The 19,000-nt window shown below is 35.4% G+C and overlaps 1 protein-coding gene across 5 annotated transcripts in view; it reads left to right on the top strand.

Annotated features, from left to right (window-relative positions):
* Nucleotides 1-19,000, top strand: part of LOC118200338 (protein Obscurin-like) — a 500,451-nt gene that overhangs the window by 175,558 nt on the left and 305,893 nt on the right. For 4 of the 5 annotated variants that reach the window (XM_085822284.1, XM_085822266.1, XM_085822279.1 and 1 more), the window contains 3 exons: nt 6,855-7,039; nt 16,671-16,797; nt 18,276-18,451. In XM_085822284.1, coding sequence (XP_085678410.1) covers nt 6,855-7,039; nt 16,671-16,797; nt 18,276-18,451 — 488 coding nt within the window. The remainder of the gene's footprint in view (nt 1-6,854; nt 7,040-16,670; nt 16,798-18,275; nt 18,452-19,000) is intronic. The other variant, XM_085822292.1, reaches the window with a different exon arrangement.

Here is a 19,000-nt window from a genome sequence, read left to right as displayed (position 1 = left end):
TGGGGCGAGCCGAATTCTCTCTCGTGTGGTTTGGTGGAAGGGGAGAGGGGTGGGAGATCCTCGGTCCCTTTCCCCATGGGGTGCTCCCCATCAAAATTGGGGCGGAACTGAGCAAAATCGCACTGTCACCTGAATGTAGCTCAAGGCTATTGCCAACAGCAGGTGTATTCTAGTGCTCCTTGCCGCGAGGTATTTTGTGGGCTTGGGCTGACTACGTCAGACAAGCAGCATAAACAACAACAGCAACAGGTCGATCCGGGGTTCGATTCCCCGGCGAATGAGCTGGCTACATGGGCGTTTTCGTGGTTTTCCCCAATGTGTAACGAGTATAAGAGCTAGTTTACCTTAGGTCTTCCACGAAGACCACGAGTCTTCCACGAAGAGTCTTCCACGAAGGCATGCCCTTCCTTTAGACAGTTAGCCCTCGAGTGCTTTGCCATAATCAAATAAACCAATTTAAATCATTTTTCTTAACACGTTCGCTGCCCTAGCTGAAATGGTAGATGTACGCTCACACATGCCCAAGATCCTACTTGCGTTTTTATACTCATAAATTGTTTTCTGTTGTTTTATTATTTAAATATAAATATGAACATTACTTTTAGCAGTAAATAAATTCACACGAGTATACACATAGTTGGCATATGATATAATATTTTTGCTCCCTGTGCCAATTACGAGATAAAACTCGGAACTAAACAAAGAAGACTCACCCTTTCTGCGCAAAACTGCGCTTCCGATAATAAGTGGATAACAACCCCCTTCCCCAATAAATGGATTTGAGTTCTAAACGTTTAGTTATTGTATCTAAGTTTTAAGAAGTTAATGATCCATTTCAGTTCGCCAAGTGTATTATCTAATCTCTTCCTGTACGCTAAACAACTAAACACTGCGTGCATTTACTACGGCAATGCTCATACTCGGTGTGGTTGTTTTCGTGGTTTTCCCCATGTGTAACGTGTATCAGAGCCAATTTCCCTTAGAAAGTCCTCCACGAAGGCATCCCTCCCCTTAGGCAGATAGCCCTAGTGTGTTTTGCCATAATTAAATACACCACACCACCACCATGCTCGGTGATTTAGGTAAAGCGATTGATAATGAGTTTTCTCGTAGCTGGCAAGTAAACTCACTTTGCCAACTACGCGTTATTCTCGTAGATGACAGCGAACGTGTTAACTTCTTAGCCTAGTTTGACACGAAAATTTTAATGAATAACAGAATGTAATTTTTTCTCATAAAGATAAATATTTATATAATTGTTTATAGCTTGTTTTTTGAATTACAATAGAATGTATTATGAAATATAGCCTGCGCAAAATTATCTAAATTTAGAACTTATTCATGTTCTCATACCCATTCGATGTTTGACTGTTTTGCGGATAGTTTTCGAATATTGGTAAATCTAAAAATGTTTCTTCTCATTCTTGACTCCAGAGGCTAGTCAGCAGTGCGGTATACAAGTAGAATAATTGAAACAGCTTACAGCTTATTTTAATGAGTGTATAGTCTTAGACAACGTTATCTGTGTTTGAATTTACTATTGCTACTATGGCTTAATTTAATTTAGCCATAAATGGTAGTTTCTTGTCTGCAGCACAAGTTGCGAGCTTCTATTCATATTAGATTAAAATAAAAGATTATTTAAAACCTTTGAGAATATTTAAGACGTAGTGATATCTTGCTAACTTCTTGCTAACTTGCTTGTAGTGATATCTTGCTGTGTAACAGGTTCTGCAGGACTTTACTTCGTGTTCAGATTAAAAGCAACCCTACAACTCCTCACTAAAGCTATACGTTAAAAATAGTTAGAGTCTAAAGAAAAGATAAAATGAATGTGCTCGTTTTAATAAACTGCCCGCCGATGTTGAAAAATGGCGTATGACGAACGGCAGATAAGAAGGCTAAATAATCAACACTGTTTAACTAAAGATAGTACAGTAATAATTTCTCTTCGAGAATATGTGGAATGAGAGATGTGGGAGCGTTGCTTAAACAATGGGAATTGGGTTCCTAAACACATCGGTTATTCAGGCTAGAATAATTCAAGAAGATAAGTTTAAATGCAGTGCAGCAAAAAATAAGTGTAATTTAAGAGGCCTTACAAGGAAGTCATGTGGTCTCTACATCAGATTTTTGAAATAGGAATACTTAACTCTTAAAAAAACCGGTGCCTTTGCTAACCTGTATGCTTAGAATACCGAAAAACGTTCGTCTCGTCCGTTTCCTCCCGTCCCCTTCCATCAACGCTCAAAGAGATGTGAAGATTTCAAATGACATCCTTTCTTCTTTCTAACAAAGAAGCCTCCATCAGCCTTTTTGGATAAGCTGTCTGCAATAAACTGATACATTGATTGTGGCGAAAATGCACCTGCTGCTACATACTCTAGGAAGAAGGAAGAAAACAACATCGCAATCTCGGCCGCTTCGAATGATCGCGGTCGTTTAAATGAAAGGTCGTCTCAGCGCGTTTCGGCCTTCAAAGGATTAAATCAAATGCGTCAACTTATTTTTGACAATTTGCTTTACTGCAGGAGTTAAGTAACAATAAATATAAATTAATAAAAGCTAAGAAATAATTTTAAAATAAAATATATGTTTTTAAGTTATATTTTTTTGTATGTAACGATAGGTTACTTCAACTGCATATACCAGGCACGAAGGTATTATAGAGTATCTATCTTGCATTCTTTTGGACATTAATTATATTAGAAATCTTAGCCCCTCCAACATAGTAGGTTCTAAGTTTGGAAACAGCCCTAAGAATAGTAATTAAATTATAGCAACTGTGGGATCTTTTTACTAATCTAAGTACCTAAATCAATATCTCAACCATAAATGCTAATTTAGGACTATGATGCGAGTTCCTGTCTGTAGCTTAACAAACAAAACTCAATGTGAACATACAAATATAACTCTGAACATTTAAGACGCACTGTGTTCCGTTGTGCGTTTGCACGAGCAAGGAAAACGTAACTTATTATTTATTCTGTCTATTAACGTAACTTAATATTTATTCCGTTTATTCTGTCTGACCACTTGTGAATTCTCAAATAAAATATTGCAAAACCAAAATTAAGTTTCCCGGACTGCGCAGCAGTCGACTAGAACTTATCAGCCAGCTGGATACAGTACAATTACTTCTAGTGAAAGCAGTAACATTCAGGATCGGGCAACCTTAAGTCTAAATAATTTTCACTCATAATTCAGCAAGTGTCCGGCAGTTCTCTCAATCGAGCAGAGGCCATTCTGGTTCAGCTATTCACAGAGCCAAATGTTGATTTACAAAGAGGTTTTACAATTCCGTTCCCTCAGTTTATGCTACACCGCTTATAAAATCCACATACATCTCTTGACTGAGCGAGTACGTGAAGAAGTGAGGCATAAAGGAAAGATTTAAATAATCTTTTAATTCAAATGAAATGACACAGATTTAGTTGAAAAATGGAAGCTTATCTAATTGGATAATCACTCTTTTTAATCAGAAAAATGTACAAGAAGAACGACACTTGGGAATCACAGAACATTTTAGAATAAATTGAATCAGCGTCCAATTTTTTGTTTATATTGAATCAGATTAATTGAAATAATTGAAAGATTGATTGAAAAATTAATTGAAATAATTTTAAAGAGATTAATTTTAAATTACTCAGATTTCAATCTAACCTAAATCATTGGTACTTGAGGAATTACAAATTAATTGTTTGTTGGATCTTACTGCATCTATCACTCTGTTAGTTTGGTTATCCTCTTCTTGAATATCTTTGAATCTCTAACTCAAACATTCTTTTCACATTTCAGGGCATTTTCAACAGTTCTAACGTTTCAGTGATAGATTTTTAGGTTTTAACAAAAAGGTTAAGTGTTCTAAAAATATTGTAAATGTCAATCGCCCATTTTTAATTCAAAGCGCACGCACAGATATACTTTGTCTACGAAAGTCCTTTGTCTGGCCTTTATTTCCGCAACCCTTAATCGTTAAGTACTTCCGATTGCAAAATTGTTTTAAATGCAAATCAAATTATTTACTCAAATATTCATATTTTAGCGCTTTTAATTTTAAAATATCAATTTTGAAAAATTACGAAAGGAAACGTTTTATAAGTTTTCCTATTTCATATATTATTTTTTTATATTTAGAAAAGTTTTTATTTATTATAAAAATAAAATGCTAAACGCGTGCTTTTTGTTTGACAAAAACTAACCCAGTAACCCAGCTAAACGTTGGACAGCATATTCACGGGCGGTACACATACTGAGGAGCGAATGTTTCTATACATTTATAGCTAAAATATAAGTATAAAAATGTTCTGATATTAATAAATTAAGTGATGAAAGTTTTTATTCAGATTTTCGGAAAAAAAATTTGATGAATAAATTTTTTAAAAATCGAGATTTTATATTCAGAATATTATAAACACTTATAAACTGACATTATTATCACACAGCTAACTCGTAAAATCATATGCATAAATGAGAAATGAATAATACCTATTTACATGATTCGAGTTTAAATTGCCGCCCAAACGAGATAGTGGTTAGCGACGCTGACTGTCGTACCGGGCCTGCCTTCGAATGCCGGAGAAAGAATTCATGTATGTAAATATGTAGTATCTGTGCTGCATGAGGGCACTCTAAATATGCGGTGAGTCGAAACTTCTCTCGAGAGGTTGATGGTAAGGAAAGAGGGGTAGAATATCCTCGGCCCCGGCCTTCTGAGGTGCTCTCCTTCAAAATTGGGAGTGCATCTTAGCATAGTCGTCTGATGCGTATTCTGCCTTAAGGTTCCTGCCACTTTTCTTGCAACGGTGAATTTCGTAGGCTTGCTCTGATATCAGACAAGCGAGATTAGTTACAACAACAATAAGTTTTAAGTCTTTCGCTATTGGAATCTGTTACTAATCTTTTGGTAGACCATAGGCGACTTTTGCTATGTCTGAAGTACAACTGAGACTTGGGAAGGGTGTAAAAGACCCTTTATTTAAAACTTAATAAGATGTCCAAAAGGGACACCTGGTGCTTACGACTCTGCCAGCATTTATTTACGAAAAATGAAAGTAGAAACTCACATGTAAAGCTCAGTTTAAATAACAAATAGCCAAAAGCTCCACAGAGCAAATTAAGGCGAAATTGGCTCAGACTTCACTCGCATGAATTTAACTATCGGTAAGAATAATGCAAGGCCGAAGACAAGAAGGAACTCTTATCTTTGAATAGCAAACCTAATAAAGTGGCTTTCAAGAGACAGAACACGTTCCGTCTCGGCAGTTTTAAACATCACTTTAACGCATGCAAACTCATTTGCATTCTGGCTGAAAACGGGAAGAGAGAAGTGATAGTAAAGATTCAAAGTATAAAATAAATGGTTATTCACATAAAAGAGATCTCATAAGTCATAAAACTTTATTAGAATATTAACAACTATTTATAGCGCTTGAAAACTTAAAAATTACTTGTGTGAAATTTCTTTTGGTGTGTCAGTTTTAATAAAATTATAAATTAAAGAATGCCACATAAGTAATCACAAAGTAAGTCTCAAAAGAATATCATCGAATGGTATTGAACCTCGAATTATTATAAGTTATTTACCAGGATACCAAGAAATTTCTTGCGGTTTTCGTCACTCATAAAAAACGGCCCACGAAAATCCTAAACACCCATTTCATTTTTCGAAATAATCAGTTTTGGCTTCAATTACACGTTCCCAACGATACACAAGTTTTTAAAAATGATCATCCTGAAAATATCGCTTTTCTGGAGTCCAAGAATTGTGATAAATTGTGATACAGCTCTTGTGACATCGTCGCGTTTTCGGAACTGCTGTTCCCGCAGGGTACCCGAAATCCATGCCCCTAAAATGGGTAGTAGTCAGATGGGGCGATGTCCGGAAAATAGGTTAGCTGAAGCAGAACTTCTCAGCCTAGTGGTTTCATCACCTGTTTTGTCGCTTTTGCCGTATGTGTGGCATTATCATGGAAGAGGAGAACTTCTCTTCTGTTGGTTGACCTTTGCTGGTTGATTCTGGTGCAGTGCAGCTGAAACTCTTTGCAGTTTTGGCCAGTTGACTTCGGCTGTTATGTTTTTTCTGCTTTCTAAATATTCTAAATAGAGTGGGATATGCCATTATACTTCTAAATGTAGTGGAATATGCCAGAGCAGGTCCACCAAACACTGCATTACCTTCTTTTAATGAATTTCTGGCTTAGCGGCCAATGAGACCGAACCAGAAGTCGAACAATGATGTTTATACATCCGGTTATCACACATGATCCACTTTTCATCCCGTGTCACGATTTCGTTCCGGAACGAGGCTTTATTATGGCGTGACAGCAAAGACAAGCAGATGTTCAACCGCTGGAGCTTATTCTCCTCGGATAGGAAATGAACAACTTACTTGCTTAGTTTCTATGTCATCCCTAGGTTATGAAGAAGTGATCGAATGGTTTCATCAGATACTTCAAAACCTGTATGCAAGCTTCTGAGAGGTTTGATGAGAATTCTGCTTGATTTCTGCTGCTTGATGGGAAAAACCACGAAAACGTCCATCTAGCGAACCCGTTTGTCTCTGAACGCTGGTCCTTCGGTTCCCTGAAAGACGCTGAACACTGGTAGTTCGGTTCGGGGTTCGAAACGAACTACCAGTGTTCAGCGTCTTTACCGCTCGACCATTGGTGGACCCTATGTTGGTTAAGAATCTAGTCAATAAGTAATTTAAGTTAATTAGAGCTATACTTAGACTTTGCAAGAAAGTGCTGTCGTACGTAGAACAGAATCAGATACTTTTATTCAATATTTCATTTAAGATTTGTAAAAAATGAAATATAACACCAATTCGATGAAAAACTTTTGTTTTGCAGGAACAAGGACGGTACATGCAAGGAAGTGGAAGCGAGTGAAAGATTCCAAGTGTCGATAGATGAATCGCAAGACACTGTAGAGCTCGTATTCCAGCATGTCACGCCAGATGACGCTGGCATGTATACTTGCGTTGCCAGCACTAGCAGTGGTAAGATCTCGTGCAGTGCTGAACTGACGGTTCAAGGTAAGGAAATGGAGTTGCTGATGGTTACTCAGGTGCATATTTCGCAAACATAAATAATGATATACATGTCTTATGTTCCACATATAGACTGTGCATTGAGAATAGAATCAGATACAGGCAAAAACAGGAAATGGGCATCCTATCTACAACAGAAGTATTAAGCTATAATGCTTGACATACATTTACTGGCGAAATTTACAGAACGATGCCTGGAATTTTGTACCATATGACTAAAGGTTTTAAGCCTAAAAAGGAATTACCAATATGTCTTGTACAGTACCACAGAGACAGAGAGGATGTAAAAGAAATTTTTAAATAACAAAAATGCAAATAAAAGTTTAACAGAAGGAACTGCTCTGTTCATACATAGAAGTGGACTTGCGGATAGCTCTGTGACATAGAAGTAACAGATCAGCCAGTATTTATGGCTTAAATCAAAAGTAAGGAATTTATAATTAAAACTAAGTTAATACACAAACACAAAAGACGCCAGTTGGTACTGACTTAAAGTCGGCGTGATGGCGAAAATAACGCAACGGCCGCGAAATACGGCTCTCAAAAGAATCAGTTGACAAACGTGGCTTTCAGCAGGCGGAACAGGCTCTGATTCTACCCTCTAAAACCTTCCTTTAAATACTATGCCCTTTCTGCCTCATTCGAATACACGCGAACTAGAAATTTGCATTCTGGTAGGAAAATGAAAGACGAGAAAGAGAGCAAAGGAATTTAATATAAAATAAATGGTTAGTAAAACTAAATGAATTGTTGTAACTCTTCCTAATCCACCACAAATTGTGAGAAAGACCTTACTGCTTAAATATAGATGAAATGTCTTTCTGCACATACACGTAATCGCAATGAACCAATCTTTATTCTAAAATAACATTCTGAAGAACAAATGTTTGAGATAATAAATCAAGAACCAGCATAAGTTGCGTAAAGTTGCAAGACTGGTTCGAAGATTTAAACAAAATTTTTTTCTTCGGCTGCAAGGAGTGAAACTCTCTGCAACTGAAGCTATTTCTCTTTGCAGTAACAATAAATATTTCAGTTCTAGTTCGCAATCTAAATTCCTATCCGTCTTTACCTTCAGCTTTTAAGAAAATTATTTCAGAATTGTTTACCCTTTCATCAACAGATGGTGACAGTAGCTTTGCTTCTTTCCTCGAGGGAATTAAATTTCGAATTTTGGGGTCTTTTGTTATCACGTGAGCACATGCGTCGCCTTCGCCATAGGCATGCTGGAAGGCGGGAGAAAATACCTCATATATTTCCCTTTTAAATGGCGACTGGGAATTAGGGGACCCAATCGCCAAGTCCTGGTGGTGAAAAAACATCATCCACCGCCACTGTAGAGTCTTCGTTTGCGCCACTGTAGAGGTAATAGGAATTTTTTAAAGCAGAACACATGAAAAATGAGCAATACCTTCGCCGAAACTCGAACCTGGACTTCTCGAATACGCGCTGAGTGTGCTAACCGTTACACAACGAAGACATGCTGGAAGAAGGGGGAAAAATACCTTCTATTCTTACTGTATCAATTTTAAAATAAATATACTATCATTACTACTCCCTTAACGGTTGAGGGAATAAAAGTGTTATTATCTACTGTACAATCACGTCTTCCTTTAGAGTTACTTATTACATCACATTCAATACCTTTTCATCAGCTTATTTTACTTGAACTGAATAAATACTTGAACTGAAATAATAAGTTGTATGCCGTGTTTCTAAAACTCTGAAGAATTCATTTCCGTCAATAGTATAAAGGCTTACACCAATAATTTATTAATAATTATAGTTCATTCTTGCCCCATAATATAATGCATGATTATTTATATAAAGTTTCTTTGATACCACACTTGTAGGCCCACTAAGTTACTTGCATTTATATATATTACAGAAGAAAAATTCAAAATCTTGTCACATTAATAAAACTGCATTCCTAATTATTCGTAAGGCGAAGAAGAGATACCTAAAAAATACGGTTAATACAAATAAAGCCTATATACTTTGAGTGAAATTTATAGTGTATACTGAAACTAAAGAAGTTATAAGGAATTTTCTCCCTCCCTCCTGCACGCCTTCGTGTTGTTATTAGAAGCATACTCGACGTGCATTTGAGAGGTCCATTTCGAGTCTCGGCGACAGCATTGCTTATTTTTCACTTCTCCAGCTTCAGAAAACCTAATTACTCTACAGTGGCGCCCGAACTAAAAGGTACGTTCGTTACCAACAAGATTTGGCGACTGGATGTTTTAATCCCCAGTCGTTCTTTAAAAGAAGAAGTTTATAAGGTATTTGTTTCCCTCCTTTCCGTTAAGTTTTTGTGGTGTAACGGTAGGACACTCGGCGCGTATTCGAGAGGTTCAAAGCTCTCTTCAAGCTTTCAGATCTAATCCTGAAAATATATGGAACTTAAAATGACTCTTGTTGCTTTAGAATTATCCAAAATGTTTAGAAATTCAGTTTTATCGCTGAAGTTAATGTGTAAATTTATCAGTTGATGGAATTTGTATTTATATATAATATTCCTGCTGCTAACTAGGAATACAAATAATGGATCCTTTTTAGTAACATCTCACGAAAATCTTGAAAATTAATTAAAAAGGACAGTATTATTCTAGTTGGAAAAATTGCAGCTTTTTTCACTCTAAGCTCAGATAAATGTTACGAAATCCTTATAAATCGATTCTCCTTCATCAGAATTTTCTGAAAGTCACAAAAACTCGTTTCGTAATTTAAGTAAAGGTTAAGACAGGATAGCAGTCTTGTCACGAAACTATCCGATGCCATTGAATATTCATAAATGAATCGTATGCAGTCGTGAGCAAGCAAATTTTCGGACATCTGCTAGAAGAACCGAATGGAAATCATTTGTAGAAAAAGATACATGTTTCATTCATTTCATAAAAGTAGCACCTCAGTTTTTATGGTTGTCTGCAAATAGTTTTACTTTTTGTATAAAGAAGAAAAGTAGGGATTCTAACCAAGGCTGTTAGTTTACAAAAATAAAATTTATGATTAAAATAAAAGCAAAGGAAACAATTAAGTTTTGAAATTATAATCTAGCTATTTCATTGGAAGTGTTTCCTCCTCTGGCGTTAAGTTTCGTGATAGAAAAGCCCCCAATGTTTAGTCCAATATGAACTTCTTTTTAACTAGAATAATTATTATTTTATTAATAAATAGCCGCTATGCCGCCAGCCTTCGTCTGGCTTTTAAATGTACCGGAAAACACACGTCGTATCCAAGCACCTCTCGACAAACGTCCAGTGTCCAAGAGAAACATTAAATTAAAAAACTGCACGGAATCATCGGCCCTCATTTTCCCCAGTGGCAACAATGTTGGTATCAGCAACACTAACAACAGTGATTATCAGCAGCCATGGCTACGTGCCATTGTTGCTGCGTGCCATTGATTTGATGCGATTTCCTCAAAAAACATAAAAATTTAAAAAAAAAAAAAAAAAAAAAAAAACATTAGAATTTTGAAAAAATCGCTTCGAGGGGCACTGGCTCTTGTCTGCATGCACCCTATGTACCAAGTTTCGTAGCCCTGAGTCTGTTAGCTTACGCGCAACACGAACGAAAGACACAAACACACACTGACAGACTTTTCCTTTTATTCTATGTAGAGATTTAAAAAATTAGTGGATCTAGAAGTGGCCTTTTACCACGTGATCTGTTTAACGAATCAGATCGAAAGGAAATTAATGCGTTTCTTTCGCCTCTAGATGCCGTAGTGACTTTTGTTTCACAAATCATTTTAAAGTATTATTTACGGAAATGATATTTATGCCGCAACAGTATTTCAGCTATTACACTTCCAGATCCTTTTACTGACACCGATTGTTTTAAATACGAGTATATTTATTAATGTTTATGAGATTGCCCATGCGTTTAGTACAATCATGATGAAACTTCAGAACATTTTATATGTCTTTATACTCTGGAAATGATAAATAGATTTCTAAAGAACGATGTACTAAAACAAAGTTATTAAAACATGAATATGATCTATTTAATAAATAAAATATTTTGGGTATATTTTTGAAAACAAATGTATTTTCAACATTATTTTGAAAATTATTCAAATAAAATACATTGCAAAATATCTGTAGTTTTACTTCAGTTGCATATAGAATTTTTTTTATATTTTATGTTCTGCTTCTGTTAATTTTATCCCATAGCTTGGACTACGTAGAATGGGAAGAGTTTAAAGTTACGTTGCCCAAACCGGCAGTTATAGGTAGCAAAATAATTGCAAATTCTCAAATATGAAAAATGTCAGAAAAGGGAAAGAATTACGAAAATGTAATAAATGCGAAATCTATTAAGTATATTTTAATTTCTCTGAAAATTATTATTAATATTGTTGCGAAATGCCCAGCTGCGGTAAGATAGCTTCCTCGCAAAGCGGGTTTAGGGTTTCCTAAAAATTGCAAGGAAAGTACGGCTGCCAAATTTGGCGCAAAATCGCTCATTTGGTGACAAAATAGGTGATATGCCACAGATGGAGCGAGATCTTTCTAGAACGAATTCTTACCGGTTTTCCCAAGAATGATCTCGAAGGCAGGTGAAAAGCTATAAATACCTTTCCTGTACGCGCAATAGCAGTGTATCGTGAGGAGTACCTTGAGTATGTTGACTTCAGTAGTAGTGTTTTGAGTTCAGACATTAGCTCGAGAGCGACCAAACCGAGTCGGGAGCTGTACTTTAGTGCTTTGCCGTGAAGCTGTCTTCAGTGTTACTGCCTGATAGCCTGAAGGCTGTGTTGCTGATTGTGTCAGCGTGTTTAACGTAGCCTTTTGGACGACTGTAAACGTGTTTAATGTGTTTTTGGAACTGTCCTGAGTAATACTGGCGAATAAATTGTATTTTGATTCTTCATCGAGTGTTGTTATGAATCACCCGAAATCCACGAACCCGTAGAACGCAACAATATGCTAGCAACAGTTATAACGTCTAGAAACTCAGAGCTGAGTCAATGAAATGCACTGTCCTAGCATCAGGTATCATGTTATTAACAATAGAACTGCAGTTGCTAATTTTCTTCTTCCATCTACATTTAAACATTCTTGAAGTTATTTACTTTCTTTTAACTGAATCATCTGTAAACAATATGGTTTTATGAAATATATAGAATTAATTTGAATATTATCTATGTTTTGCAAAATTAATTGTTATAATTTGTTTCTATGATGTTATTTCAAATGAATGCTCGTTGTTGAAATTAACAGATCTCTTTAGCATGGCTTTGGCTAATAATGCTACTATATTGTTCTAGATATATTTGCAGCTATAGTAAAATATTTTTAAATTTGTTGCAATTTGTCTGAAACATGTTATTCTGTTTTTACTAACACTGTAATATGTATTTTCAAACGTTGCTTCTCTTTCAGTTGTTTTCTTACAGCAATTCGTAATGAACTGCATTTAACAGAATGTTATGCACTTTTAATAATTAATTTTATTTCTATTTGCGATATAGGTTCTATGAAGAATATCAAATCGAAACAGAAATAGTTCATAAAATGGGTAATTTATAATGAAATGTGTAATTTGTCATAAAAATTACCTGCAGTCCAATAAATAGATAAAACTGTTCTATAGAAGACCACGGCACCAATTTGTTTAGTCACAGTACCAATTTGTTATGCAGAAAATTTAACTGCCATTTTAAAATAAAAAAGAAATTAAATTATAATTCTTTAAATTTAAATTAAAAATAAGGATTAATAACTATTCCGTATTTTAGTAGTTAGTACAAAAGCATCAGTATAAGTCAGTTTTAGCTAAAACTCTCCGAACAACGCGTCAGTGGAACTTCCAATTCAAATTGGTTTAACATTCGTTTATTTAAAAAAAAGGTTTATTTAAATAAGGGGTAAAATAAAGTCTCATACCTGCAAGTAATGTTAAGCTCATGACCTCAGAAAGTCCAACGAATGGATAGTCCAAAATGTCCTTAGCGAAAAGCAAGATTAGAACATGGATTTTCGACACAGATTACAGGTACACTAATCCTATTCCCATTCTAAGGATGTCAGAGAAGATCTCTCCAGTTTTCCGTTCCGTTGTAAGTTTCGGTCTTTGTTCAGGAAGGATTTGGTTGATTCCTCAGAATACTTGCCGGGGTGAAGAAACTTTCACTTCAGCCTCTGATTAACTCTCGATGAACATCGATTGTCGAAGCGGAGCTTTTTGGAATACCCCTTTTTGTATACTGCTGCTGTCTTCTGCTAATCCTTTCCTATTGTTAACTCCACTCAGCTAAGCAGGGGTTTCGAAAGCGTTCAGCCATCCATCTCGGTTCTCTGAGTCCACTGCCGTTACTATATTCACTCCGGTCCTCTCGCAGAAATGGGGGTATTTGGAGTTATTACCCCCCAACAATTTCGTGTCCTTCTCGTTCTCACATGATCACTGATAATTTGAAAAACTTATAAACTTTTAATCCTTCCTGTTCATTAAACATATAGCAGGCTTAATTTATCTTTTTCATCTGCCTGCACACCCTCATTCATTCGGCCATCCGTCTAAATTAGTATGAAACTAAAAAGAGATTAGCACACAGTAGATCTCACCTTACCTAATAAGACTCCTCCTCCGCAGCTAATAGCAGACTTGCAAGCTCCTGGTTACTCCCAGACTGATGAACAAGTTCCGGGTCTTCACCGCTTGTTCAACTTTTTCAGGACTTCTCGTCAACTTAATAATTGCCATGAACTCAATAATTGCTATGAACTCTGCCATTACTTCTGAATATGTCAAAACTACTATCTCTTCACTCCTCAATTGCTCACTGAATTACTATTTTCTACGAACATGTCCAACGCTATTTTCAACGTTCGAGAAAAGATACAATTACTATACTAGGATAAGGCTATGCCCAGGAAACCGCTACAAATGAACGTTAGTTCACCGAGGACATAACCATTGTTGTTCGTCCACACTCCTCTCTCTGTCTTCCTCCGCAACCGTCAAGGACTAACGGTCTTTTTCTCACGATCACCGCATTGGTTCTCTTTCCTAAAATGGCAAAGTGCCTTTGCTTTGCAAAGTTTCTATATTCAATGAATTGGAATCACCTTCTATAACTCCGAAAAAGGAATTCGAAATTTCCCTTCATTTTGTAAGAAATATAATTGTTCTTCCTTTTATAGTTTATATAAATGGTCAGAAACCAGTTCTTCCAATAAAAAATTTATGATGAGTACGAAATTATAAATTTGATTTTTAATTAGAAAATGATGCAACAAAATAAATAGCTGAAAACAGCTCAAGAAGAATGCGGATATTAAGCAGTTACCCCTTAACGCAAGACAAATACGGTCAATTCGGTAAGCAAACTCTAAAGTGGAATTCAACTAACCGCTAAGTCTCACAGTTGATTCGGAACTGATTTCCTGGTTCTCGGACCCCTATTTATATATTGTAACATAGGCTTTGGAAGCTTCTGGAAAAATAGGTCTTAGGGTTATTAGGTATTTCTCCCACTTCTCTAGCGTGCCTTTGTGGTGTAACGGTAGCACGCTGGGCCGGTATTCCAGAGGTCCGTGGTTCGATTCCCGGCGAAGGCGGTTGCTCATTTTTCAACATGCCTACTTCCAAAAATACCTAATGTCTCTACAGGGTTTCGGAAACGTGTTTTTCTGAATCTTGGAAAAAGTCGACAAATTGGTGGAAAATTACCAATAAAACCGAATAGTCGACAATATTTGCCACCAAGCACCACCGGAAAGGGATTTCAACATATCGCGTTCTGCACGAGCTATTTTTACAATTCAAATGCTGTTGCATTCGAATTGAAAGATTTAAAATTCTAAATATGAAATATGCCTTAAATATAAAACATGTGACCAGGCATTTGATTAAACACACAATAAACCCTAAAATTATTATTTTAAAAGCGACAAATAATTGCATAAAGCAATATACAGCATAAAAAAAAATTAGGAAAATCAAAATTACTACCAAAAAGAATTTTAAATATTTACAGATAGACGAAACAATATGTGAAGCTTATTTAGGAATAATAAATTTTGATATCTCAGAATTATTGAAGAAGCTTCTCAACTTCTCCTGTACTTTTAAAGTTTGAAAGAAATCTGAATATTCGCACTCAGATATTTATTATTAATATATTAATAAATAAATTAAATATATATATTTATTAATATATTAATATTTATTAATAATTAATATAGTAATAAATATATTAATAATAATTTATTATTAATTATTATTAATATATTTATTATGTACGAGTTTAACAAAGAAATGATGGGGTAATTTTTACGGAAATGAAACATAATTTAATACGCGTCATTATGAACATCCACTTTGCGAAACTTCAGAATTGTGATTTAATATTTAAAAAAAAATAGTTTGTTTAGTTAAAAAAATATTGATAATTTTTCAAAATTTTCATTTAACGCCCTACAGTCAGCTTGGAACTTATCATTGCCATAGCAGCGTTATATTTGAGAGACAGAATTCAGAATTAACAATCATAGCTGATGTTTAGGACTGCACTTTACGAACTGCTCTTAGCAACGAATCAGTTCGAAAAGACTGGCATGTTTTGGTCACTACTGTGGAAGTGACTGTCAGGTTACTCTGTGTTGAGTGGCTGCAGGTAGCGTATGTGACTCCTTATAATGATTGGGTAAGGTTGCGAGGTTACGTACTCCTACTGCATTTTAAACTCAAACATATTTATTACAATTACGAGAAACCCTTTACACATATGTATGTACAGATAGCACAGACAAGTATTTAAATGAATTATAGTCCTCATAGTGTGAGGAGTCTGCTAACGAAGGTCTCTCTAGTCGAGAGCTTAAGAGCATTTTAGGTCTCTATCGTCGAGAGTTCAGGAGCGTTCTCCTGATGTTACTCCGATGGCGAAAATCTTCAAACTGAATTAGCCACGGATCCTTAATTTTACAATAGCATTTTACATCCTCTGATTCGTTATATATTATTCGAGATATCAGAGGAAAAATCAGATCATTGATTCGTCCCCCCTCCTGAAATTGAGAGGCTTTGAAGACGGACACGGTGCAAATTGTTAAAAATATCCTGACACTTGTCATGGAGTTATGTCATTGCGATGTCAAAAACATGTCAAGTGACACATTTTAAAGGCTAGGAGCAATGAATTGAAGGGACAGCATACACGATTTACTTATCTCTGTGTTGTCCGTCGCAAGACGAAGAATTAATGGACTTACGTTGTTTTCTATTTTTTTAAATAAAAACTGCAATTAAAAGCATTATATTAAATTAGCGGAGCCATTAGAAATTTTTATTAATATTTTTTTAAATTTTGAAGAGCAGAAAAAAACTATTTGAATAGTGTAATACTAATAAAAGTAAAAGTAACATGCAGAGTAGCAATTATTAGAAGTTCAAATAACAGTAATCAGCGTTAGTTTTTAGAATTTGAGGATTTTAAAAATTAGCACTGATTACTGTTGTTTGGATTTCTAATAATAGTATGATACTCTTCAAATTTTCTGCATCCAGCAGAAAACAAGCGAGAGTTCATTTTCCTTCCAGCATGCATTTAGCGGAATTAATTCTTATGTTCATTCATATTGAATTTATTGTGTCATTTCAGGTGGTGTGCCCCGAGAACCCGAGGCACCAAAAGTATCTGCACCGACACAAAAAATTGATGTTAAAGAGGGAAATTCTGCTCTTTTGGAACTTACAGCAACAGGATTTCCCAAGCCTGTCATTACTTGGTAAGCCGTTTAAAATGATTTTGTATAACATATCTTGTAGCGTCATGAGATTATTTTGAAGCATAAGACATGAAAAATGAGATATGCCCTCGCCGGGACTCGAACCTGTATTTCTCGAATACGCACCGAGTGTGCTACCGTTATACCACGAAGACATGCAAAAAAAGGGAGAAATACCTTATAATCTGAATTAAATATAAGACACAATTTTATCGAAAAATATGCTTAAATCGTGCTTAAGATTGCAATAAAGAATTCTGACCTTATAACTCAGTTTGAAGGGAGAAATGTGCCTATTACTAGAAAAAAGGTAAAAAAGATTTTAGGCAAAGTTATGCACCTTACAGAAGGAGTATGAATATTGTTATTTCTTTCTACTGATCTGAGTACGATAATGTATGTGAAAAGATCTTCAGTTAAGGGGAGTGCGTACTCAACGCCTTTTACATATCTCCAGAACAGGCAAGTCAAACTTATTATCTCAAGTGGGCCAAATAGTACCTCGAATGAGGCCAAAGTACCTTGAGTAATGTTCGAAAGGTGGTACTTGAGGTTGGTTGTAAAGTGGCTTAAGCAATGATTGTATTTGCCACTTGAGGTTTTGTTGCACATGGGTCAATAGTACCTGAAGTGCCAAATAGTACCTCAAGTGGGCCAAAATAGTGAGACCAAATAGTCCTTCAAGTGAGACGTGAGGCCAAACAGTATCTCGAATGTGCCAAATACTATCTTAAATGGGTCAACGTACAATAGTGCGGGCCAAAAGAAAAAGGCCATTTTTCATGCTTAATGATGTATTCAAATGTATTTACAACAAGGAGAAGTGTAAAATTCATAACATATTACCTGATACTTTAATTCTTGAACTAGTTGGAGGATAAGGAAGTTCGCTGTTAGTGGCCTATTGTTCCTTTCCTCACAACTGGAATCTTTTCCTTGCAACCAGTTTTCGGCTGCCTGAAGACATGATGCTGGCTTTAGAGCTTTTCAGAACAGAGGTCAGACGAATGTCTGCTAGCCTGGATCTTGCTGGGAAATTGTTCTTTTTCATAAGAGAGAAACGTTTTTCACATTTATACATACTACTAATCATAGAAATCACATAAAATGAAAATGGTGCGGCTTCCTAGAAATTGTGCAGGCGAATATATGTAAAATGTGGTGACACTTAACCTGATTGAATGTTTGCTTCGTTGAATTTGAGTCCCGCTGAATTTGATCTGTCAATAGGCTGGAACTTTCTCAACGTCGATTGGAAAATAGCTCAAAGCAGAGAAAAAAAAAACTCATTTTTAATGCACATGATATCGCAGATCTTTTCTTTCTATTCATTCTTCAAACGCTGAAGCTTTTTGGCGTACATTTTGAACTGATACTTTTTCCTAACATAAACGAAGAAAGCAATATAAGTGTTAAAATTCTGCTCACAATGTGCTTAAATTTTCAACAATATATTCAATTCTTTCGTTCTATTGCAGGACAAAGGATGGAGAAGAACTGAAAATAGGAGGCAAGTACAAAGTACTTCAAGAAGATGATGAGACATATACAATGGCTATTTCAAATGTCGCGCCAGAGGACAGCGGAAAGTATGTTGCTGAAGCCATAAATGACTTAGGAAAAGACGAAGTAGCTTACGATCTAGTAGTTACAAGTAAGCACATTTTGTACAGTAATGTTAGCATGATGACTCGTGCTGCAAATGAAAATAAAATGAAGGGGTGATAATTTGAAATCTGAAATCAGTTTTATGCACCTAAGTTCAGAATATCAGTTTGAATTTCAAAGACTGACCTCCATGCTAAAAAATACCATTGATTAACAAAGATTATTGAGATTTCTGTTTTATTAATATTGTAATAGTGTCACTGTTTTCTCATAGAAGATGAAATTTATCTGAATTAAATGTTAAAGCTATTTTATAAAACGTGAAAAAATTTGCTGATTTGTCATTTAATGGAAGTTAAACTATACCAAAACTAAAATAAAATAAAAAAAATATCTGAAAGGTAATTACGTCCAAAGAGGCGTTTTTTTTTAACATTTTGTATGTTACCATTATTTATTAAATATCATGTTCTTCGCACGTAAACCATAAAATTCAGTTCAAAAGCAAGATCGCAAAATAATTTTAAAATTGAGCCTATCTTTAGAATTTACGATACACAGTCTCAAGCGCTAAAGATAATATTTTTTTTTTTTT

Source organism: Stegodyphus dumicola, chromosome 1 (genome assembly GCF_044657685.1).
Source record: "Stegodyphus dumicola isolate Sdum_Otavi_A_Nest chromosome 1, ASM4465768v1".
Classification (NCBI taxonomy): Eukaryota; Metazoa; Arthropoda; class Arachnida; order Araneae; family Eresidae; genus Stegodyphus; species Stegodyphus dumicola.
The sequence above is the reverse complement of the archived record's forward strand: the minus strand, read 5'-3'. Positions and strand labels throughout refer to the sequence as shown.